Source organism: Podarcis melisellensis, assembly GCF_964234715.1.
Source record: "Podarcis melisellensis genome assembly, chromosome: 9".
Classification (NCBI taxonomy): Eukaryota; Metazoa; Chordata; class Lepidosauria; order Squamata; family Lacertidae; genus Podarcis; species Podarcis melisellensis.
Window position 1 is genome coordinate 21361694 of NC_138541.1, and position 25038 is coordinate 21386731.

The following is a 25038-nucleotide window of genomic DNA, read 5'->3' on the forward strand; positions in this document are numbered from 1 at the left end:
CAACCCAGAGCTCGGAGTTGCCCCTTTTCTTTTTGGGCAAGGCTTTCCTGTGCCTTTGGCACTTGTGTGTAAGGCTGGTGTTCAACCGGGCAAGCCTCTTCCTCCCCCGCCCCTCATCACTTCCTCTTTGTCCCAAGAACAGCCTCACTTGCTAGCTACACAGCACAGCTGTTGCAGACGCAGGAGCTCTGCTGCTGGGTCGGGAGAGAGCGGTGACAGCAGCAAAGCCATCTCTTTTACTGTGGACCTTAGGGGAGGGAACAGAACTGTGGAACATCTTCTTTGCATTTATTAACTTCACAAAAAGGTGCACGCTGCCTGATTGTCTCAAACAAACAGGCCTCAAAGCAGGTTGCCAAAAGATAAAACAAGAAGAAGAACCGCAACAATAATTTAAGACATTTGAAAAGTTGAAATAGCAAGAGACTTAAATTCGCGCTAGCTTTCTCAGCTGTTGGGTAGGCTAAACAAAAAATGTTTCTTAGCAGAATGTTTTGTGTGCAGAAGGTACCATGTTCAATCACAAGTGTTCCCAGGTAGGGTTTGGAGAGACCAATGTCTGAAATCATAGAGAGATGCTGCCAGTCAGTGTGGACAGCACTAATCTAGATGAGCCAATGGTCTGATTCATTAAAAGGCAGTTTCCAATGTTACTGTTGGGGCAGAAAGGAAAAGAAAATGTGATTTCATACTGAAAAGATGGGGGGTGCAATATACTCACCCCCTGCTGCCATTCTGGAATTTGTACAATATTTCAGTGAGTCTCTTTCATGCTATTGAAAGTGTGTTTTCGTGATGAAGCTGGTTTTCCCCACAGTTAAGTTTATAGTCACTCAGCAATGCCAGGGCTCAGCCTTGAATTGAGGTATACTCCTAAAATAAATAGATCTAAAGCATGTGCAGAGTGCATCCCTCCCTCCACTACTGGGTTATCTGTTTCACAGTAATCTGAGATCAGGGGGCAGGATTTTCCTGCTGAAAGTTGTGATTTCCATATTTCCTTTTTTCATTGTTATTTGTGCTCAGATATTAGGAACCTAAGAGAGCCTGTGTGGTGTAGTGGTATTGTGTGTTGGCCTGGGGGACCAGGGTTCAAGTTTCCACTTGGCCATGAAGATCATTGGGTGACCTTGAGCCATTCACTGCCTCTTGGGCTAACCTAACAGGGTTGTTGGGATTGAATGAGGGTGAGAAGAACCATGTATCTCACCTTGAGCTCTTGCGAGAAAAAGGTGGGATAAACATGCAATAAATTAAAACAGCCATAGGAAGGAATACAGGAAGCCACCTTATATTGTGTCAGTCTTTAACACTGTTCATTCCTGCAAGAGTTTCGGGGCAGACACCCTACTTCCATTGCCATTATGTTAATGCCCCATAGCTTTCTGCTGAAATTCTCTTAATCGTTCGTATCACAGATATTTCAGGTGTGCGTTTTTGTCCCGATTTTGTTTCCCCACTTTTGTTGCGAGCAAGAGTGTGCCTCCAGATGGCAATAATGTAGTGACACTGGAGAAACATTGCAGAACAACTAATACAGTGGAATGATGTGTGGTATAAACCCACCACTGACACACTATTATTGCATCAGTGACATATTGCAGAATGCGTCTGCTAAAAATGCCATTCTGGAGAGGCCACTGAGTTTGTTACCTTCCCCACTGCATCCTCTGACATCCTCTATGTATGTTGCTTTTTCTTCACTTGGGTGTGTAATGTTTCTCAATGTTGATATGGTATCTCCCATATGTAAGGCTGAGTTCAGCTGCCCCTGTTTGCCCCCCACTTGCCACCCAGTGATCTGTTCTCAGACATATCTGAACGTGGAACAGTGGGAGGGGAGAAGGCAGCAGTACCCACTAGGATATGAGCCTAGGATCTCTTTCAGCACCAAAGTTTTGCATTGGAAAACTTGTTAATAAGTTATGTTAATAATGTTAATAAGTTATGTTAATAATGTTAATTAACATGAATATGTTAATAAGATTTCTGCATGTGCAGAGTGCAGCTTATTAGGTGGAATGAAGAAGGTATTTCTCTTCCAAGGCTATGATGGACTTGAGTCCCAACAACTTTCACATTAAGAATTAATCACTAGTGGGTAGGAGTGCTTGCAACGTGTGTGTTCGTAAAGCCAATGAAGCACCAATGGCTGATGTGTGTGTGATTTTCTGTGAAATGTAAACACAGGGAGTTGTTTGAGATCCTTTTGTTTTCAGTACCTAGACTGTGTGTTGCTTGGTTGTTTTGGTTTAATTATTTCAGTTCCAATTTTAACTTGTGCCATTCATGCACAAATTGAAAACCAAGATGATGCAGGTGCAGGGGAAATAGATTTTACTATACACAGATTATTATTAGATTTCTAGACATTTTGTTGCGACTCACCACGGGAATGCTTTTGTCACAGAAAAGAAGAGCTGGACTTTGGGCTAGAGAAAGTGGGTTTTCTAAATGACTCACTTATGAACATGCAGGTTGAATTTCCTCAGAAATAAGCTGAATTTCCTCAGAATAAGGCCTTTTTCAAGGGAAGGGAGGGGATGTTAGGTTGTGACTCAGTAATTTTTTTAGGAAGAAAGGTGTAATACAGTGTAGCACTTTGCCCCATGAAAATTTGTTGCTTCTAATAGCAGGTTTGTTTGTTTTTTCATTATATGCAGACCTTATCAATGTAGCGAATTCTTCACTTTCCTTCCTCTTCAGCTGCTCCCTGCAGAATTGGCAAGATTGAGTTCTAAAGGTGTTTTTAGCTGCCTTTCAGTAAAATCATATAATCATACAATGCATAGCTGTCAACTTTTCCCTTTTCTTGCGAGGAATCCTATTCGGAATAAGGGAATTTCCCTTTGAAAAAGGGAAACGTTGACAGCTATGATAGAATGGTAGAGTTGGAAAGGACCTTGAGGGTCATCTAGTCCAACCCCTTTCAATTCAGGAATCTCAACTAAAGCATCCATGTATTTTTCCTGAGTAAGGATGCTCAGTAAAAATAAACAACCCTAATTATTAGTGGCAGATTTTGTTAACTTTCACATGAAATGTTATGCAATTGTAGAATTTCCCCATTTCTGCTTGCTCACTATTAGCAGGCAGTATAATTTTGGTTAATAAAAGCCTTCTGTTGATACTTCTTAGATCTCTTCTAGAAGTAAGAAGCAGACTGCAAGGTTCAGTCTAGGGATGAGTGAATCAGTCAATTTCTGGTTTCTTTCAGTTTCTCATTTTTCCAATGAAAATTCAGTATTTTTGTGTGAATTTATGCTTGTAGTTTTTATCTAATATGCACATTTTTTTCAGTCAATGTCCCATAATTTATGTATGTTATTTTGATTAATATATGCATTCATATGAACCCTAGTTTGTGCATTGTTGTACTCATTACTTGGTTTGAGAACAGCACTGCAAAACGTGGAGCTGCATGATTTTCAAAGGATGGTTGTGTTTCAGTTTGCATATTATTTTAGAAAGTGCAGATTGGATAGGGTCACCTATAAATGCAAAGTGAATTAAATTTCATCCCCATCCTGAGTTTCAGTCATCTACAAGCCAGATAAAAACCGTAGAATAGAGTGTTTGCTAACCTTAGACACAGATTATTGCTTTGCAGTGATGTGGTTTTTTAACAACACCTTTCTGCCCTTCCTAAAAAGAAACCCACAGCCTAATCCTAAAATGGATTTTCTTCTTTTTTAAAGCTGAAGAGTAAAACAAACAGTGTGGAGCTGTTACTGTTATGTGAAGTAAGACTTGTGCCAAGATCTTAACCGCTTAACTCATTCTTCTACTTGGCATCTAGAGTATTTTGTTTTACAATCCTAATTTGCAGGAGCATATGGGATGGAGCTGTTTATAAAGGCCTCTTCACTCATTGTAGCGTTCCACTCAGGAAATGGTACATAGTGCCCTGGGTACATTGCACTGCCTTGATTTACCTTTACTGCATAAGCACAACGCCAGCTGGAGCATCCTGCCTTTGTTATGTATGAAGAGTGAAATAAACAAGGTGCATTCATGGTTTATTATGGACACATTAGAACAGCGTTGCAAGGGTAAACCAAGGCCCAGCATCTTGTTCTTTTTTTAAAAAAAAGCAGCCAGTAAGATCCTTCTCTAAGCGCTCACAAGCAAAGTATGAATGTGTGGTCTTCCTTAGTTGCTAGTCCTCAAGGCCTCGTGCTTAAATGTATTCTGCCTCCATACATTACTTATAATGGTTAATAGCCATTGATAGGCCTATCCTCTATGAATCTGCATCATGCATTTTTAACATAAGGGTGCATTGTACATACTAGGTGGTTTGTGGGGAAATAATGGGGCAACACAGATGCCTTCATGCCCTGTTTGCAGGTTTCCTTGGAACACCTAGCTGACCACTGCTGGTACTGGTATCTAGGTAGAAAATTCTCCTTATACCAAATGCCCTTACGTGCTTGTCAGCACTGTGGCTTCTGCAAGGTTGTATACATATCCAGTTAATATCCAGCCCCTGCAGTCAACATATCCAAGGATCTTTTGCCTCTTCATTATGCAGTAACCCACCAAGTATGTTATGCATACACCATGTTGTATCTGAACTTTTATGTGTGCACATGTGCACTTTTTCTACTATTTTTTACTACTATGGTAGTAGATTTGACAAACACTTGATAAATTATCCATTTTAAGTGTAGGAGTTTAAGAAGCTGCAAATTGCCTCATGTGCAAAATATGATACATGTAATAACTACTAATGGTTAGAAATAGGGCCAGCCTGCCCATGAGGTGGAGTGAAGCAGCCAACTTTGGGCAGTGGAATTCTTTGAGGGTCGTGTGGCTGCAGCTGTTTTCAGCAAGATCTCATGGAGCTCGCAAAATATCTTGCGAAATCTCTGCAAGATCTCATGAGATCTTGCCAGAAGCTGCCACCACGTGATCCCAGTAAGAATTGCTTGGGCAGGAGGGACAGCACTTTCCAGTTTTGCCTCAGGCAACGAAACAGGACAGGCCTCCCCCGTTATACGGTACATAGAGCTTTTGCCACTGTAAGCTCTAGGCTTTGCAATACTCTTTTCTCTATCCTCCTTTCAATAAGCCCTGCACAAAGTTTCCTGGGAGGTTCTATGAAGCCAGCAGTTTATTGAGCATTTGGATCTGCTTGCAGGGAGGTTATATGAAGACATGCTGAGGAATTGCTATCCCACACTTTCCAGCACATTTCCCCATCACTTTCCTTGCTGCAAAAAGTATTGATTTTCTTTAAGCAGGTTTGTTGTGCAAGAGCCCAAATCCATATTAATTGTGCAAACTGAATTTGCTGTCATGCATTCAATCCCATCTGTAAAAATATCAAGAAGTGCCCTGAGCACAGCATCTGTTGTAGGTGTTCCTTTGCAGAAGGATGGGATGAGCTTCATTGGATAGACTACAGAATGTAGGTATTATAGTCAGCTCCAAAACATACCTTTGCACTTCCTGTACTATATTAACAACATGCAGAGAAATAACAGGAGAGAAGCTCAAGAGTTCTTAATGCAACATGGGACTATAGACTTGTCCACATTTAAGCATTTTTTAGCTATTAATCAACCATTTCTCTATTCAGATTTGACTGGAGTAGTCCACACCCACACATAATTGAATTTGTATACTGAAGAGCAAGCTTGGGCTTTCCCATTCATTACAGGCCTTTTCTTTTGTGCTTGTTCCTGCCTTCTAATTTGTTGCTTCTGTAATGTCAGTTAAGTACCAGCAGGGATGCATGCATATAGCTGTGTGCTCATCTGCAGTGTGGAAAATAATAATACTGATTTGACCTTGTAGTGATTATTGAGGCAAGGATCAGTTTCACACATAATGCTAAACTATGGTTCATTTTGTTGAAATGTGGCTCCACCTCAGCAAACAAACTATGGCTTATTTCTGGGCAACAAACCACGATATGAAACCATGGTTTCTTCTTGGCTTATGACCCATGGGTTGTTTCAACTGTGGTATGGTGTTATATCTGAAACCAACAGCCTTGCTTAACCACAGTTTGCTTTGCTGCCCACCCCGCCAGATGGTCACCAAGCTACAGAGACATGGGGTAAGAGCAGCTTAAAACAAGCCAAGATTTGGAGAAACAAAAAGTGGCTTGTCAGTTCAATGGTGAGACAGCTCATGTTTTGCTGAACAAATAATCATGGTTGCATTCACAAATAATGTGAAATCACATTTGAAATGTGATATCACAAATGCTTATTATTTTGTTGTATTTGAAGAGGCATTAGCATGTTTATCCCTGCCATAACTTGTTTTGTTTTATTGACTCATAGATATGTAACTGCCAGATAAAAAGTATTGAGCTGAAGAACTAGTTATTGTCCCTTGAAAGCATTTTACCCCCTCCGTAGATAATCTTTTGCAGTATGCTTGGCACAATTATGGCCATTTCCCTTTAACCCAGCAAGAGCAATTCTGGGCAGAATTTGTTTAGCTTTAAGTGATTGGATAATCACTTCTTCTATACAGGCTGAGGTTTCTTTCATGGAACTGGGAATAATTCATTTTTTCTTTTTGCACGGATTTTAATGTTTTGGCATTCTTTGGCTTAGGGAAGCCCGAGCAACTCTAAAACCACGTGATTCCCTTGGGAAGTTTTACAAAACATGAAGTGAATGGTTTTGATTGAGAACTGGGTGCATAAAGTCTTCCCTTCCCTATGTTCTACATGATTTTAGACTGCATTATTTTAATAAGATCATAGGAAGCTGCCTTGATACCAAGTCAGATCACTCAGTACTGTTGACACGAATTGACAGCAGCTCCAAGGGATTTCCAGCTTGAAGGAGTTTCTTCCAAACTTACATGGAGATACCAGAGTTTGAACCTGACACCTTTTTCCATGCAAAGTATGTACTGTACCTCTGAGCTATGGCTTTCCCCCAATATTGTATGGGGATTCATTTTTGAAATGGGAGACTGCCTTCCCAATCTTACAACAGGTAAATTCTCAGGTGAACAAACTCAAGTTTCTCTTTCTATTATGTCCTCTTTGCATATACAGTATGCCTCATTTGCAAACAAAACTTCTTAAATGCAATTCCCAATTGCTGCGAGTGTTACACACCTTAGGGTTGTTTCTCTTTTAAGGGGGGTGTTGAAATACTTTTATTAAAGATAATCTAAACGTCTTTCAGCTTTCAATTAGTGTTACATTTTATGACTTCCTTGATATACATTCTAAGCTTTAAAGTTGCACAAAAAAGATACACTGAATCGCTTTTTTTTACTTGCTGTTCATGAGATATTAAGAAGTTGTTTCACCCAGTGTCTGCAACACTGTTTAAACTAAGTTTTGCTTATATAAGCACAGTATCATGCAACATGTATTACAGGCAATTAATATAATTTAGGAAGGATAGTTTCATAGTGATACCTACTCCCATTTCTTTTGCTTGCTCCATTAGATGGCGATATAACTATTATTTACACCCAGAAATTACTGTATTAAGCAATTCCTGATTTCTTAATGGTCTTTCCAATTGTTTTTTTTGTACCTAATGTTTCAGTGCCAATATGTGTGCAGAAATGCCAACTAGCAAATACTGCATTCCTGAAAGCACATTCTCATAACAACTGTATATTGTTGTTGTTTTCTGCATGCAAACTGAATTACTGGATTTCCCCCACAGTTTTGTGACTGTGCTGTATGTAAGTTTAGACTGTGGTATTGGATGAAAAAGTCACCATCCTAATAGTGGGTAGTTCTAACCACTAAAAGCCTTTGAAGCTGTGCTAGTCACTCAGTGCCTTGTGTAATCTTAGGAGCTGGGAAGTGCAGGTGGCTGGATTTCAGCGTGCAGGATTTCCCCAGAACAAGTCTTTGGTGCTCTGCCTAATTCTCTTCCCAAATGACTAACAGAGCAGGAGGAGAATAAATTATGTAAATAAGCAAATATTTGCACAAAATGCTTTTATTTGCATCATCTGCATGGGTTTTTAAAATGAATACTATATGGGAAGTTTGCCCTTCTTATAACTGGTACTGTCTGATACACAGGCTGAGACAATTCCTGCAATGCTCCAGAACAGGCATCCTCAACCTCGGCCCCCCAGATGTTTTTGGCCTACAACTCCCATGATCCCTAGCTAGTAGGACCAGTGGTCAGGGATGATGGGAATCGTAGTCTCAAAACATCTGGAGGGCTGAGGTTGAGGAAACCTGCTCCAGAATTTGCTTTTTCCGGAACAGAATTGGAGTTACCTTCATTAATAAGTTTTATTTCATTCCTCTCTCATTCTCTAACCCAGGCATTCAGCTGTAAAATTCCCCTCCGGGTTGGGGTTGCTATATTTCAAAAAGTAACTACACAGACACATAAGATGTGGTTTAAGCTATTTTTAAGAGAAATTGGCAAAAACGACCTTGCCAACATGGGTCGTCCTATGTCCAGATTTTCCCAGACATTCTGCCAATTTTCTCCCAGAAACTGTTTCCGACTGCAGTATTCCAGATATGTCTGGAAAATTCCTGTTGTATGGCAAACCTACTCCAGGTGCACTTTTCATTGTAGGATTTACACAGATGTAGACCTATAGTGCAAGTCTCATGAAGCATTTCTTGTAAACCATGTCCCCAATTTCAGCCATTTACAGTTTTCCTTCTTTGCAGAACAAACACCCAAGTATCCCAAGAATCCAACTGAATTTTATATGTGGGGTGCTGTTTTGTCCCAGCTAGTGAAATGTGCCAGAGTGTTTCTTTTTTCAAAACAACAACACAAAACTTAGCAATTGACAGAGGTTTAAGTGCCCAGACAGAATTCATACTAAGATAAACCATAGGTTAGTGCAGGCATAGGCAAACTCGGCCCTCCAGATGTTTTGAGACTACAATTCCCATCATCCCTGACCACTGGTCCTGTTAGCTAGGGATGATGGGAGTTGTAGTCCCAAAACATCTGGAGGGCCGAGTTTGCCTATGCCTGGGTTAGTGTGACTGTGCTGGATCCTGATGAAAAGCAAAGTTGGTGCAAGTCTTTGCTGGACTCAGCACTTTGTTGCATTTTATAGCTTGGGGTGAAAAAAGATGCACAAACTCCTATACAAGTTTTTGGTTTTTTACAAATCTTGTCTTGATCCGGTGGCCCAAAGGAGAGCTTGGAGTAGTTGGGTGCAGGTATACCAAAGGATGCCAAACATGCCAAAGCGATCAGTTGCAGTGCTTTATTAAAGAAGGTGTAGACTTACAGCAAATCAGCCTGCCAATTCTCCTAACCTTTGCAGATGCAGGACGGACTCTGCAGCAAGGAGATGGCTTGCCCATGCCTAAGCAAATGTTTATGTGTTCTTTATACAGCAAAGCAGCACATGTCATTTATCTGACTAGATGAGGGCATAGATGACAAATACCCAAACCTTACAGACAGTTCCCCTTTCTGGGCTCAGAACCCAGCACCCCAAGCCCCACAGATAAGGGTAACATCAAAGCAAGTGAGCATAAGCGTATATGAATTTATTCCTACAACCACTACCAGTTAATTGTGGGGTTATCTTGACTAGCAAGATGGCATTAGCAAAGTTTCCAGAACAGTTCCTTTGGTTCAGCACAGGTCTGTAATAAATAAAAAGATTGCTCAACAAGAAATAAAACCAGTGTTACTTGTTTTTAGCATTAAAATATAATATTGAATCTCAGGGGTGAACCACCCATCTTTGTTCCAAATCTAGCCCTCTCTGGGCTAGAGGTTACAGTGAATGTCACATTGGGAATGAATAATACACATAGCGCTTAGTGAGCTTTGTCTCATATTTTTATTTGCTGTAATTGAACAAGAAAAGGGGCTAGGTCTAATATGCCAAATGTTGTTTTATAGATCCAGTATGGTCACGATAAAAGTCTGAGAATGATAGATTATCTTTTGCTGGACTTCCGTTGTTTATCAACTACTTTAATGACCTAGGAACTGAATGTTTGTAAAGGAGCCAAATTACTAGACTTCAGATAGCTTAATTCTTGAGGTTTATGGGGCTGTATGTGAATTAGCATTGGGAAATATGTCAGAATAGCCTTGGATCATTGGAGATCATATCCACTGGATAGGGAACCTCAGTATTGCACAGAAACTTGCAGGCCAGAACTTTAGGAGACTGCCTAAAGGTAATCAGCTATATTCAATGTCTTGCTATTCAGGGCTGGAGGAATGAAGAGCACTCAGGATTTCAGTATATTAACAAAGTTCTGAGAGAATAATAGAATAAGGGGTGGGGGGTGGGACAAAAGTTAGGAACATGCAGCCACTAGTCTCTCATAGATTATCCATAAAGTCTAGGCCACAGCTGTTCCACAGAGGGCAAAAGGTTTGCATGACGATACCTACAAGCACTGGATAATAAAGAGGCAAGGTACTTCATTCTACATTTGCCTTCTTCTGCTTCAGTCAGTTTCTAGAATAGTGTTGCACCAAAACTTTCTCCTGCTTCCCCCTCTCTGTGAGAAATGGAGAAAATAAAATATTCTTAAGAATTATCAAAAGCAAGAGAAAAATACAATTAAATAATCATGGGTCAGGTGTAGGGTCATAGATGCGCTCACCTTAATTTGAGGTTGCCATGGGGGTTTCTGTGAGTGTCCCATTTTTCATTCACCATATCATTTTGCCAGTGATCTGTCTGCAGTTTTCCTGGGTGCTGGCACTTCAAATTTAAAAAATCCAGGGTAAGGCATCATTTGGTAACTCCCCCTATTGGGCTTTTTCATCCAGGAAGCGTGAGCAGCCAGGAAATCTACATTAATCCACGCAAGGATAACTCAGAACCCTGCACTGACCAAAATTCTAAATAAATTTTCTTTTTTTAAAAATAAATTTTATTGATTTTCATCCAGTTATACATTTTAACCCAAATACAACAACTTATGCCTGTTTTGAACTTCCTTCAGCGTCTCTGATAGTCATCCATTTTTATATCTTTGATACGCAGTCCCTTTTTTCATATTGCCATTATTCCTCCTTACGCCCATTATTTTTAATAAACAATACTTATTTGTTGTTGTTTTTTACAGTGCCTCTTGAAAACCCACTAACGTTGTGTTTATACCACATATATTTTTCAGATAACCCACCAATTTTCCCCAGTCCTCGATGAACTTTTGGTCTTTAGTGTATCTAATTTTCTCAGTTAATTTGTCCAGTTCCGCATAGTCTATCAATTTTAGTCTCCATTCTTCTATCGTCGGTATCTCCTCTTGTTTCCACTTCTGGGCCAACAGGATTCTGGCTGCCATTACAGCATATTGGAAAAGTTTAAAGTCCTTTCTTCTTATGTCCTTTCCTACCATCCCTAAAAGAAAAGCTTCTGGTTTTTTCACAAAGGTATATCTTAACATTTTTTTCATCTCATTGAATATCATTTCCCAGAAACTTTTTACCTTTTTACACTCCCACCACTGATGAAAGAACGTCCCTTCTTTATCTTTGCATTTCCAACATTTGTTATCCACCTTAAACATCTTTGCTAGTTTTACAGGAGTCATATACCATCTATAAAACATTTTCATTACATTCTCTTTCAGCAACGTACATGCCGTAAATTTTATATTCTCTTTCCACAATTTTTCCCATTCCTCAAATTGAATATTATACCCAAAATCCTTTGCCCACTGTATCATTACCAATTTAACCTCTTCATCCTTAGTATGCCACTCCAGCAATATCTTATACATTTTTGACAGAGTTTTACCTTCAAAAAATTCTAAATAAATTTTCAATTGCCTTGAGAATTTGGGGAAAACCATGGAAGCTTCTTTCATAAATTAATGGTTTTCCCACAAGTAGCTGGAGGGTGGATTGCAGCACAGTCCTAGTTTAGCACTTCTGAAATGATGAAAAATTGAAACTGAAATGTAAAGAAATACATACTCGACAACCTTTTGATAGGTTTGCTTGCTTGCTTGCACTGTGAAATATCCTTATTTGAAAATATAAAGCTATTTTAGTCATTTAATCTGGTGCTGTGAATCATCGACAAATGCATGAAACTGCAGCTTGCATGCCTTTGTTCTTAGCTGGGGGGGATTTTCTTTGCATGTGATAACACTGTGGGAGTCCTGTGACTTTCCTCCTGGATGTGAAGGAATTTTGCATATACCCTGTGGAATATTAAAATTCCCCCTCAGCATTAGCCACCTAAACTGATTGTGGTAGCCTTAGGTTTGCAGAGCAATTAGTGGTTTGGTTGAGGTAGTGGCCTGTGTTTTATCTTAACTATTGATTCAGGCTGCACACAGGTGTTTGTAATGTACGGTAATTGGTTCTAGCACCCACCCACACCTGGCAGGGCTCTAAAAACATGCCTACCTCAGAGTTTTATTGAATGCCAGAGGAGGAAGAAGTTTGATCGCTGTCTGCATTTAAGAGTACTGCTCACTGTTAATTCACTGTGCCCTGAGTACAGCCCAGAGATGAAATAAAAGTAAGTGGGTTTGCACAGTTATTGATATGCTGGATTGTGGTCTGGGTTTATTTGATAGACAAAGGTTGTGATACAGTTCTGCAAGGTTTAATCAGTATTATCAGCTCTGGTGGATTGGTGACAAGAAATAGGAATCTGTGAGGGCATATTTATTTGTTTTTTAATGCTGTGTTGATTCTGAAGAATTGAAAATAAAATATTTTAAACAGAAATTGGAATACAGAGAGGGGAGGTATGGGGAAGTCGGGAAAGTAAGGTATAAGAAAAAAAGGGAATGAAATTATACTTGTTCTTTTTTTGTCTTTTTCATTTGTCTGTTTTTCTATTATTGTCTTGTTTTGTATTTATATAACTATTGAAAAACTTAATAAAATTATTTATTAAAAAAAAGAAAAGAAAATATTTTAAAAGAACCCTTCCCTTCTAACAAGAAGTGGTAACTTTTGGTAATATAAGTTCACCTTAAATTTTTACTAATGTTTGAGGTCAACCAGACACTATACTTTTAAAGCACATTTAAAGTGCATGGGTTCCCCAGAATGTTTGACATTGTAATTTGCTACGGTTGCTGGGAATTGTAGCTCTGTGAGGGGTAAACTACACTTCCTTTAAAAGCATGATATAGATGTGACCTTTTGCATCATTCTGTTTTGCATCAACCAATATAAATAAAACGATGCACAGGTCAGATATGTATGATGCAAAGTTCAGTTATGTATTTCAGATCACATTTACCATAGCAAGCAAAAGTCTGTTTCTAAGTAGCCGTCATTGGAAAATCCAGTAACAACCAAACCTTCCTTTTTCTGAGTCACATTTGATACATTCAAAATATAGTTTCCTCATATCATACATGCTTAATAGAAGCTAAAAGGGCTGTGAGTTCCTACAGAAAAAATGAATGTTGTTGTTCTTCTTCATCATCATCATCATCATCATCATCATCATCATCATCAAAAATGAGGTTCCAGTACTGATATATTGATAAAAGCACCATGGATTCCAGCAGAAAATGCCTGACATGGCCATTAAAAAAGTACCAGTGAGTACTATCACACACAAAACAAAGCCCTGAGTAAAGGGGGGGGGGGGAGAGAGAGATTATTGGTAAATCTGTTTTGCAAAGGAGCTGTGAACCTTGCTTTACAGGTTTCTCTAGGCAATTGCCAATATAGTTAAGAGGAGGGTCCCCTTAGCTCATAAGTCATAAGGGAAAGAGGAAGAAAATTTAGCGATGCTTTTGTTATACCTCAGCTAACTAGTTTGCATCATGCATTCCTGGTCAGCTGATATTTTGCTAAAAAGGGAATGTTGCTGATATCTAGCAATTAAAGGATTTTGCTAGGGATGTATGAAACCTCTACCTCTCCAGTATTCCAACTACAGTAATGAAAGTTTGGGTGGGCGAGGGGGAGGGCGGGAATAAAGCTTCAAAATATGGTGGTTGATTATTTGTTTATTTAAAAGCATTTCTAAACCCCTGGATATTTTAAATCTCTGTACAAAAATAGAAACTTAAAACTAGTAAAAGAACAGTTTAAAAAAAGCACCCCCAGAAATCTAGCAATAACAGGGTCCGCTCTTATGGGACAGGGGGGGAAACATGGAAAAAGATTTGTCTTTGCAAGATGTCTGAACTAACTGGTGAATGATGCTTCAAGCAAAAGTATAGCAGCCCACCATTTTGTGTGTTTTTTTAAAGTTGATCGTACAATGTCCTCAGACCTTTTTTTAAGCAAAAAAAACCCCCATTATATAAATAAATGTATTTTATTTATATAAATAAATGAACATTATATAAATAAAATTATAAAACAGTTGAGCAGCATGAGTTCTGCAGGCATTAGGAGAATGACACCCCAGTTTCCAGCTTGCCAGATCGGTTGTGTGAATCACTTCGGAGCTGGTTTATTTAGAAACATTTCCCAAAAAAAATTCAATCAACTTCGTCCCTGATTATTATAACAATAAAGGACTGAACTTGATATAGAGATGTCATCCTTTCTAAAACTTTAAAAATAGTGCAGTATAAAATAGTATCTGAAACATTTTGTATCTCACATAGTCAGATTATTTTCCTTAGAGATTTCGGTTTGACTTTATTGGATGACTTTATGGACTCAGTAGCTATTGTAACTGGGCATTGACTTGCAATATATGGTTAATTGTTTCAGTTCTCGGAATGGCAGATGACAATGCATATCTCTTGGGAGTTACGGACCCTCAGGTGAGCATTTTCTGTACCCTATGATTGTAACATGCTGCTGAAATGTGTGTAAAGCATTATGCGAAGTTGTGTTTCCTACTTTAAAAACTAAGGGATGTTTGAGCCTATAAAACAAATAGGAGCGGGGGAGAACCCCACCTCATATTGAGGACTTCATCCCTGTCATTTCTGAATTCAAGTGGTGATTCTGATCTTTTAAGAGCCCTTCACAGTGCATAACCATTGTTTCAAAGATTGCCACTTTCCCCAGGTACTTACCTAAACCTTGAGATCATAATCTCTGCACCCGCTACTTTGTAAGGTGAGGTATAGTAGCTACAAGAAAAAAGGCATCTCCAGTAGTGGTATGGTTACCACCCCGAGACAGGCTCTCCTGGTGCTTCCTGTAATTTCTTTTTAGGCACCTTAGTTTATTTTCCCAGGCATTTTAAACCGTTGTGGATTTAAGATTGTTTTGCTCTTAATGTGTTTTTATTCCTCTGCTCTGCTTTAAAGTGGTCTGGTTCTGCGGTTTTATTTCTCTTCTCTCTGTTTTGAATTGACTGTTTTGAATGTATTATTAGGCTCTTTGTTGTTGTCGTCATGTGTTAAGTTTCCAAGAGTACTGTTGTTGTATGTAGGGCAACATATAAAGATTGCAAAAAAATAAATAAATATAGATTTGTTGTGCTTAATTCAGCTAGAAGTCATCAACCTTGAGTGAATTCATGGCGGGACTGCAAAATTGTATTAGCGGTTGCTATTCAGCTGCTCTTCATTCCCTCTGTTGATTGAATATGTTATTTGAGGGCAGAGTACTTCTAATATTGCTGTGTTACTTTATTTTTAAGATAACTTTCCCTTGGACGTATTCCTTTATATGAGGTATATGCATATGATCCTGTTCTCCAGTTTCTGTTTCAAAATAATTGCAGATCTGTGTAAGAAAGTGCTAGAAATAGTGGAAGGAAACTAGATTTTGGGCACAAATAATAATCTATTTTCTGTCCATATTGCTAAGAAAATGCAAAGTAAGCTTTGCGAATGAGAGACCCATTAAAAAAGTTTACTTGGTATTGCATTTTTAGGTTAGTGTATCCTGTATGACTCATAACTATGGTTTAGTTGTTGCTTCATTTGCTTTTAATGAGTGGGTGTTGCAACTTTTTGACATTCACGTCTTTGTATTACGCCCATGTTCAAATTAGCAAAAAGTAAAATTTCCAAATATGATCATCCACCCACTGCAAATGGTGAAGCATGAACAACTTTACATTTTTATTTTTTAAAAAATATATACTGGTCTGGTTGGACTGGCAATTCTACAGATGTTAGCACTGTGTGTTCATTAGTCACTTATTAGGTCTTCTGTGAAAACCCTTATACGGTTGAAATAGTTCAGATGTTGGGAACTACAACTCCTATCATCCCTGACTATTGGCCATGCTTGGTTGCGTATGATAAGAGTTTGCCATTTGGAGGGGAACCACACTGGATGCGCCTGAGATATGGTATAGGAACTAGAAGTTTGCCCTAATGTCATCTTTTCAAAAGTGGGCTATGTGATAGTTTTGAAGGAAGAGATCACACACGTGATCTGGGAGACTTCTTGCAATGAATGTGTGCAATATTATATATTATTGCAATTCCATATATCCATGCTTGTGCGTCGCCTATGGACTGCAATCCTCTACCACGTGCTTAGCACCCTTGAAGTCTATATGTAACAGGATACAGAACTTTAGCTACTGATTGCAGTCCTGAGCCTTCCAGTATATTTGTGGCTCTCATCATTTTATAGATGGAGCTCTTCTTTTCCTTGCATGAGAAGCAGAGAGGAATCTCTGTTGCTGAACAAGGCTACCTTCCTATGAAGAAACATTAGCCTAACATTTGGGCCTTTTTTTGTTTAGGAAAAAAGTGAGTAAGAGGGAATATTTATATATGTGTATAAAATTGTACACATGGTGTAGAGAAAGTGGATAGAAAGGTTTCCTCCCTCCCTCCAATAAAACTGAATACTGGAAGAATCAGAACAGAAGCTGTAAGGCAATAAAAATTAGAAAGCAAACAAGTGAAACACCTCAGAGGTAATTAAGAGCTTTTGGCAAATTCATGGAGGACAAAGCTATCTTTTTCCTCCACTGTGTGGAGGCAGTATGCCTCTGAATACTAGTTCTTGGGAATCACAAGTGAATACCATTGCACTTCACGTAGGTATCTGGTTGGCCAGTGTCAGACTAGGATGCTGGCCTAGATGACCCTGATCTAGCAGGGATCTAGCATGAGTTTGACCAAACTACGGGAGGCAATGGAAGACAGGAGTGCCTGGTGTGCTCTGGTCCATGGGGTCACGAAAAGTCGGACATGACTAAACGACTAAACAACAACAACAGCAGGGATCACATTGGGTTCTCATGTACCTTATTAGGGTCACAGACATTGGATGCAATATGGAGAAAGCGGGACACACATTTGCTGGTAGTTCATCAAATAGTATACTGATTCAACCCAGCTATTGAAAAGAGTTCACATACTTAAGGTAACTCTGCAGAACAAAATTGGGTGAGCAAGCAAGAGCTGTAAAATTAGTATTTTTGTTACTAGAGCCTGAAATAAGTTACTAGAGCCTGAAATCTATTAAGAAGCACAGATATTCTCAATGCAGGTGTATGGAATGGACCACATCATGGGAATGAATCAGCTGCTCAATAGTACAAGCATGATTACATCTGATCTTCACCTGCACACAGGTAAAAATCATTTATGCTTGACTTAGATGGTTTGTAAAATTGCTTCATATTCAGAAACTTATATTTGTCTAAAACAGTTATAATTTATAGTTACTAAAAAAAAAATCCTTCTCTGACAACTTCTCCCATTATGGTATTGTAGTAATGTGAGAATGTGTTTGTGCCCAAATTTTCCATTCTAAATAGCTTTGAAGAGCACAAGACCCTTGTCCCATATTGAACTGGGAAATGCCAGCTTCAGAGTTTTGACAATCAGATGTTGTGCTTTTACGGAACATGCTAGCATAAAAAGGATTAGTGCAGTACAGTTGATTCTTCTTTTCATTATATGGATGTGAAATGTTTGGAAAGTCTGGGGACTTTCTGTCAATAAATGCCGCTTTTTTCTTGCAACTTTTCAAGTATGAAAAGAGTTTTGTTGATACAGGACTTAAGCTGTCTTGTGCTTTTTCCTTCTTACACATCATGGATGATTCATTACAAAGTTTGACATCATAAGTAAGTAGGGAAAGGGGAAGTACAAATGACCTGCTCTCCCTTTTACTGTGCTTCCTAAGCTATGTGCAAAGGAGATCTCTTTTTCTCTGCTATGATGTGTGTGAACTTGGCACGCACCACAACTCCCACTTTAATTGACATGCATTCCCCCTCACTGCTACGTTTGAAGCTGCTGCTGAAAGTTGACTGTTAGTTATTCTGTATATTTACCCTGGTCCTAGGAAGCACAAGTAAGTGCACACATCACTCACATCCCCACACTATCTGTGGAGCACATTTAACATACATTTAAAGCACATGGCTTCCTCCCCAAAGTATCTTGGGAAGTGTAGTTTATCCCTCTCAGAGCTACAGTTGGCAGCACCCTTAACAAATGATGGTTCCCAGGATTCTTTGGGGGAAGTCATGTGCGTTAACTGTGTTATAAATTCAGGTGTGAATATGACCATCATTCCCAAGGAATCATTCCTCATGAGAAGGGTTCCTGATTTTCCCTTCTAGTGACAATCACACTGGAGGGTCTGCCAACATTTTTTGGTCATTGTGCACAGGGAGCTAAGGTAGGGCGAGGTGGCTGAAAAACTGAAGTGTACATGTGGAAAACTATCTGAGGACTTTTAGATCCCCCACCCTTATTTTAAAGCTATTTTCCCTTAAAGTTGAAGAAGTAAATTATCAGAAAGCAGTTTGAAATCACTACTACAAACAGTTAATAAAACACAGTGAATCTTAAAACTGAGCAAGCTTGCCCGACTCTTAACCAAAAGACACACATGAACAAAATTGTGTCTCATTATTTGACAAGGGACAACCTTATTATGTACTTTGATAATCATTGCAGAATTGTTTTAGATAACTTATTTGCAGAAAATTGTGCTTTTTATAATCGGGGAACTCAAGGCTATTCTCAGCTGATCTTGATGCTCCTTGGATCTGTTAAGATTCTTCTTTGATAGTTGAGCAGGATTAAAGTAATACAATATAAGTATAATCAAAAAGGTTTTCAGATCAAAGTCGTACATCAGCCCTCATTTTCTTAAGGCATCATATGCAAAATTGTGGCTTTGCAAATATAACATTTTATTTTTATAAATATAAATATAGAGGCAGTAACACCTCTACTTTTACTAGCTCCTTGTGCTATTTTTGGATATATAGATTATTCAATCCTAACTTAAACTTTTTCTCAGACCAGAATGTGCCCACCTGATTATACTTGAAGGGGAAGGGTAAATTCTGCTGGAGGGGGGGAGTGACAAAGGGGAGAAATTTTAAAGTGAACTGTTATCCTAAAAAAAGCAAAATAGGAAAATCTTAGATTTTTTTTTAAAAAAACCTATCTTCCTTTCATTTTTTCTAACAAGGTGATGGGCCATACCTTCAAATTGTTGAACAACCTAAGCAGGTAAGAGAAGACTATTGATGCTTTGAAATTACCACAACAATCTCTCAGTTAACTGCTGTAATGCTAGATTTAGAAATGTCGAACAACATTTTGTACTCAGGTTCCATATCTAGTCTGTCTTGTTATGGGTGATTTGATATTGTTGCTTTTGATTTGTTTGAACCTGTTGGGCATCTAAATGACAGGAATAAACATATATTCCTTTAAACAAGAAGAGTCTCAATGAGGATGCCTTGTTTTGGCAGGGTAGCTCTAAGTAAATATAAGGCATAAGGGAGCCCACATCCCTGTGGAACGCCCTCCCATCAGATGTCAAAGAGATAAATAATTACCTGACATTCAGAAGACATCTTAAGGCAGCCCTGTTCAGGGAAGTTTTTAATATGTAATGCTGTACTGTTTTTAACACTGATTGGGAGCCGCCCAGAGTGGCTGGGGAAACTCAGCCAGATGGGCGGGGTATAAATAAATTATTATTATTATTATTATGGTACTTCTACAGTGGGGAGTAGCCTGTGTGGTGCCCTCCAGATGTTGGTCTGTGACTCCCAGAATCTCTGTCAATTGACCATGCTAGCTTGGGCTAATGTACAACAATACCTGAAATTTCCATATTGACCATTCCATATTGACCATCACTACAATGTAGAATACATGTTTTCCCCAAAGGAATGTAAAATAGTGTACAAAGGAAAACTGGAACAAAATATTCTTAAACAGGGGCAAGTCAAGAACCCCTGAATATTCTAGGGCTCAGGTCTTTGTTTTTTGACTTTATTTCAGCATTGATTAGCCACCTAGATCTTTATCATTCATACCTTCTCTTGTTATGCAAATATGCCACCCCCCTTCGGCAACTTCGGAAAGTACGTTGTTATGATTCTCTTTTTCTTTCTTTTTGAACAGGTGGCTAGTTGATCTTAAGAATAATAGTGGTTCCAAACTTCCATGCCCCACTTTTTTCTGGTGCCCCCTACCCTATAGCAAGGTTTTCAGCACAGCTCACACAGCCTGGCTCCCTACTTTTGATTTTCATTTTAGACAAACCAGCTTACCATCAAAGCAGCTTATGGATGGCTTCTCCTGCAAACCAGGATCAAATCTTGTTATTTAGTCCTGATCTACAGGACAGATATGAGCCATACTTTGCCTGAAACCAGGAATAGTGGCAGAAAATTATCACAGAAGAGGAAGACAGGTGCTAAAGACATCTGGCCTCTTGCTTTTCTATTGTCAAAACAGAGCTTGACATTTTTGTAACACTTTAGGAAGCTGTCTCAGGCTTCTTGTCATCTAGCCCAGGCTTCCTCAACCTCGGCCCTTTGAGACTACAATTCCCATCATCCCTGACCACTGGTCCTGCTAGCTAGAGATCATGGGAGTTGTAGGCCAAAGGTTGAGGAAGCCTGATGTAGCCCCATGAAATATTCAATGACTGCTCTCTGCAGTCTCAGGAAAAGCTTTTTCCTATCACCTGCTATCTGCTGCTTTTAACTGGAGATGCCTGGAACCTTCTGTATTCAAAGTATGCTTCTTTGCTACTAAGCTCTGGTCCCTCCTAATAATAATGTCTGAACCACTATACTGATGTAGGTTGAACATGGACATTTAAAGCACATGGGTTCCTCCAAGGAATCCTGGGGACTATAGTTTACTGCTCACAGATACAATTCCCAGCAGTCTACAGTTCCCAGGATTATGGGGGGGGGGGTGAGCTTTTAATGTGACATAATACAATCATCAGTGGTGCATGAGCCAGCTATAAGTAAGGCAAGCAGTGTTTGAGCAAATCCAGCACTGCAGGAATGAATTAAGCTATGCACCATGTAAGCCCTGCATCATAGCCTCAATGCCTACAATATAAGTTGTATCTTAAGAATTGCCCCAGTGCTGCTTCTTGCATGAGCGAAGTATGGTTTCCTCTCCTGAGAATGTTGAAGCATTTGCAGCAGATTTGGAGTGAAAGTCGAACATCCGTTGTAGTGTTAAAATGGAAAAAAGATCTGGACAGAATAGCTTTGCGGTTGCTTACTCATTTTGAGAGCTATTGTTTTGAGTAGGATGGCTAGCTGTGGGCTGAAGATGATTAGAATTTGAGACAGCCTTTAAATGTTGGAAACGTGTGGCCTGCTTACTTGTTTGTTTTAGATATCTTGCTTCATGACATCAAGGGCTATGGGTACGATAAGGTTATGTATTCTTGTATCAGTGCAGCAGTTTGGGGAGGTATGTTACACTGAAAGCAAGTGTCTTCCTGAAGGCCGACTTTGCAGCGGCCACGTTAGTGTGTCACAGCAAAAATCATGGTGCTTCCACAGTTTGGGCTTGTCCACACTTCCACTTGTTCCATGCCAAGAAAGCACTGGTGCAAAAAACACTTTCTGTGTGTCCCATTCTTTCTAGGCACAGGTCTGAGCAGTTTGAACTTTGCCTCACCACTTTTCCCGGGAAAAGCTGCTCTTTAATGGTAAATCAGAACAAACAGCAATCTGTAGAAAATCCAATTGCTGTTTTTTCTGGATTCAGCACTAAACCATAGTTTTTCTGGGGGAAAGTGGCAGGGCAAACAGAGCTGTGGACAAGCCCTTTGTTGCCCAATTCTTTATAATGGGCAAAATATCCTGCGGGTTTATGTCACAACCAGTTCCTATTTAACTTACAGCCTTGAGTGTATTTACCATTGTAAACTGCTTAGAGGTGTCACTATAATCAGGCAGTATGTGAAATAAATAAATAAATAAACAAACAAATAAACAAAATTCCATATATAGAGAGAGAGAGAGAGAGAGAGAGCGAGAGAGCGAGAGCGAGAAAGAAAGAAAGAAAGAAAGAAAGAAAGAAAGAAAGAAAGAAAGAAAGAAAGAAAGAAAGAAAGAAAGAAGGACCAGTAAAAGGACTGGCTCCAAGTATCTCATTTTCTGAGTTTAACAGGGCTGTGACTCTGTTTGAGATTTCTCACACTGGAAGGGAATGCCGTTCAGGCAGGGTTGCCATCTGCATTTATTTATTTTTAAGGAAGATTTATTGTACATTCGTACCTTGGTTCTTGAACGGACTCTGTTCAGGAAGTCCGTTCGACTTCCGAAAACGTTCGAAAACCAAGGTGTTGTTTCCGATTGGCTGCAGGAGCTTCCTGCAGCCAATCGGAAGCTGCACAAGCCACATCTGACATTCGGCTTCCAAAAAACATTCGCAAACCAGAGCACTCATTTCTGGGTTTGCAGCATTCGGGAGCCAAAACGTTCAAGTCGCAAGGCTTTCAGGAACCAAGGTACAACTGTATTGCCTTTCTTTTATTCTGTTACTCGCCCTGGGGTCACTATGTGATGAAGTGTGGCACAGAAATTCAATAAGCAACATAAAATTAGTATAGGGGAAGAGAAAAGTGAAGAAGTAAAAATTAATGCATTCTCTTTGCTCACCAGTGCAGTAAAGAAGCTGGCGTTGTGTGAGAAGTTAATTCATTAACCTTTTAAAAACTCATCTCCTCAGAGGGGTTTTCGCTTCCGGTACGTTTGTGAAGGACCATCGCATGGTGGACTTCCTGGAGCTTCTAGCGAGAAGAACAAAAAATCATATCCACAAGTTAAAGTAAGTTCATAATTTACTTGCCATTTATTATTTTGGTTATGATTATTAAACCATCAATTTGCTTGTCACTTCCCCAGCCTGATACTCTCCAGGTGTTGTTGGACTGAAACTCCCATCAGCCCCTGTCACCATGCCCAATGGTCAGGAATGGTGTGACCTGTGGTCAAAATATCTAGAGGGCACCAGAGCTAGGATGGTACTCACTTTAAAAAAAAATTGTATGTACTACTGCTGCTTGTTTTGGATATACAGTGGTACCTCCGGTTGCACACGGGATTCATTCCGGAGCTCCGGTTGGATCCCGAGGAATTTGCACACGGAGGTGCCTGTTCTGTGCATGCGCATGGCATGGTAGAGCATTTCTGCGCATGCACGTGGTGTGTAGAGTGCTTCTGCGCATGCACGTGCGGCAAAACCCAGAAAAATACTTCCAGGTTTGCCGCGTTTGCATCCTGAAGGATACGCAACCAGAGGTGTGCATATCCAGAGGTACCACTGTAACAGGAATGGAGGTTGCAATAGAAAGAGGAAAGTCTTGCCTAGGCACTTCCCAACCAAAGCAGCGTGAGAATGACTGAAACGGTATAATCTGTTACTGGAAGGTTTGGGCAAAGGGATATTTATAAAGTGTCAATTGTACAGTTATACAAGCAGTTTTGTTTCATTCCACATTGGTTAATAAATTTTACTTTTTGAAAAGAATTGTAGTAGCAGCAGCAGCTCCACTTCGCTCCACCTTCTGATGATAAAATGGGGAGGAGGAGAGCCATGTGACCACATTGAGCTCCTTGGAGGAAAGGTGGGGTAGAAATGCAGCAAATGAAGAAATAATCAAACCCTTGGGTGGGGTTCCCTAAGAATTTTGATTAGAAAAATGAAAAGTGTACTATGGTTGTACGTACTTGCTTATGTGAAAGGTCTAAAGGGCTAATTCAGTTAGTTTGTTTTTATAAAAGGGACTATTGTATATTCAAGGCTGCCATTTTTTTATTTATATGTGCAGGTCAATGGGGACAGAATGCACAAAGCAATAGGTAGCGAATTGCTAATTATTATTTAGCGTCAAGCTTGTATTTTGCCAAGTAGAGATTTGTAGTCGCCTCGTACTCCCCAAGCAATGTTAAGTTCCAGGGTAGAACTACAAAGCAAGTTTCATTTGAAGGAGAGAACTGTGAAGGCTTATGGTGTTTGCAGCATTTGTTCATTTAAAAATCTATAGTTTGAACAAGTGCTGAGCAAACTTGCACAAATAGGCAATGCCATTTCCAAAGTAATAGTGGTAGCCTGTTCGAAAGCCAGTTCTGAAAACTTAAGACTGCTTTCTTTCTGCATGAATTAAAAAATGGCTCCTTGGAAACTCCTGGCACACATCCTTTTTTCCCCAACAGCAAAGACCAGTCTGGACTTTTTCAGCCCTTCCCCATCCTACCAATAGACATAATATTCCAAGCAGGCTTTTTAGACAAATGGCAGCTTTAAAGCTCATGTCCCACTTTGCATGAATAAAGTACATCTGCAACACTACAATCTTTATTGTCAACTTCTTTCTAAAATGCAGTTCCAGTTGCATTTTGATTCTGCAAAGACCAAAGCCCTAGGCTGACCGTTGAGACTATGGCCTCATTTTCACTGAGGTGGCAAACCTATGTCTGGGCTGCACCCCTTCCGACTACATTATTTAATATTGTTCCTAAAATCTTTTATCCATGCAAAAACAAGGCCAGAACCCTTCTCCCTTAAAACTAGTAGTCTTTTATGTGCAGGGATTATTTATTAATTTTTGGTATGGAGGAACATTTAGTTATCTCAGTCCCTGCTTGCATTCTGAAATGTTAGAGGCTAGACAAGGGTTTAACATCTCCGCTGAGAACTGGGCATGGGATGAGTCTAGATTTGAAGCGTGTATTCTGTGGTAGGTAGGTCAAAGGTTGATTTGGAGTGCACACCCAATTTTCTTGTTTCTACATATTTTGGCAGTTATTGGCGTGGGAGTGCCATATTTCATAGTGTCATGTGTCAAAATGAAGAACTGGGCCAGATGCAAGTCACTTCCATCTTGTAGAGGACATTCTCCCCTGAAGCACAGAGGGATGGGACTATGAGATCTGGGACCTGCCCCCATCCATTTACTTATCATTGCACTCTGTTGC

General features: G+C 39.5%; 2 protein-coding genes across 3 annotated transcripts in view; one reads left to right on the top strand and one right to left on the bottom strand.

Annotated features, from left to right (window-relative positions):
* MANBA (mannosidase beta) overlaps positions 1 to 25038 on the bottom strand; it is a 204695-nt gene that overhangs the window by 64253 nt on the left and 115404 nt on the right. The window lies entirely within an intron of this gene.
* NFKB1 (nuclear factor kappa B subunit 1) overlaps positions 1 to 25038 on the top strand; it is a 71108-nt gene that overhangs the window by 1458 nt on the left and 44612 nt on the right. The window contains exons 2-5 of the mRNA XM_081925519.1: positions 14610 to 14662; positions 17310 to 17394; positions 19257 to 19297; positions 22790 to 22888. Of these exons, the coding sequence (XP_081781645.1) occupies positions 14618 to 14662; positions 17310 to 17394; positions 19257 to 19297; positions 22790 to 22888 (270 nt within the window). The 5' untranslated portion in view covers positions 14610 to 14617. The remainder of the gene's footprint in view (positions 1 to 14609; positions 14663 to 17309; positions 17395 to 19256; positions 19298 to 22789; positions 22889 to 25038) is intronic.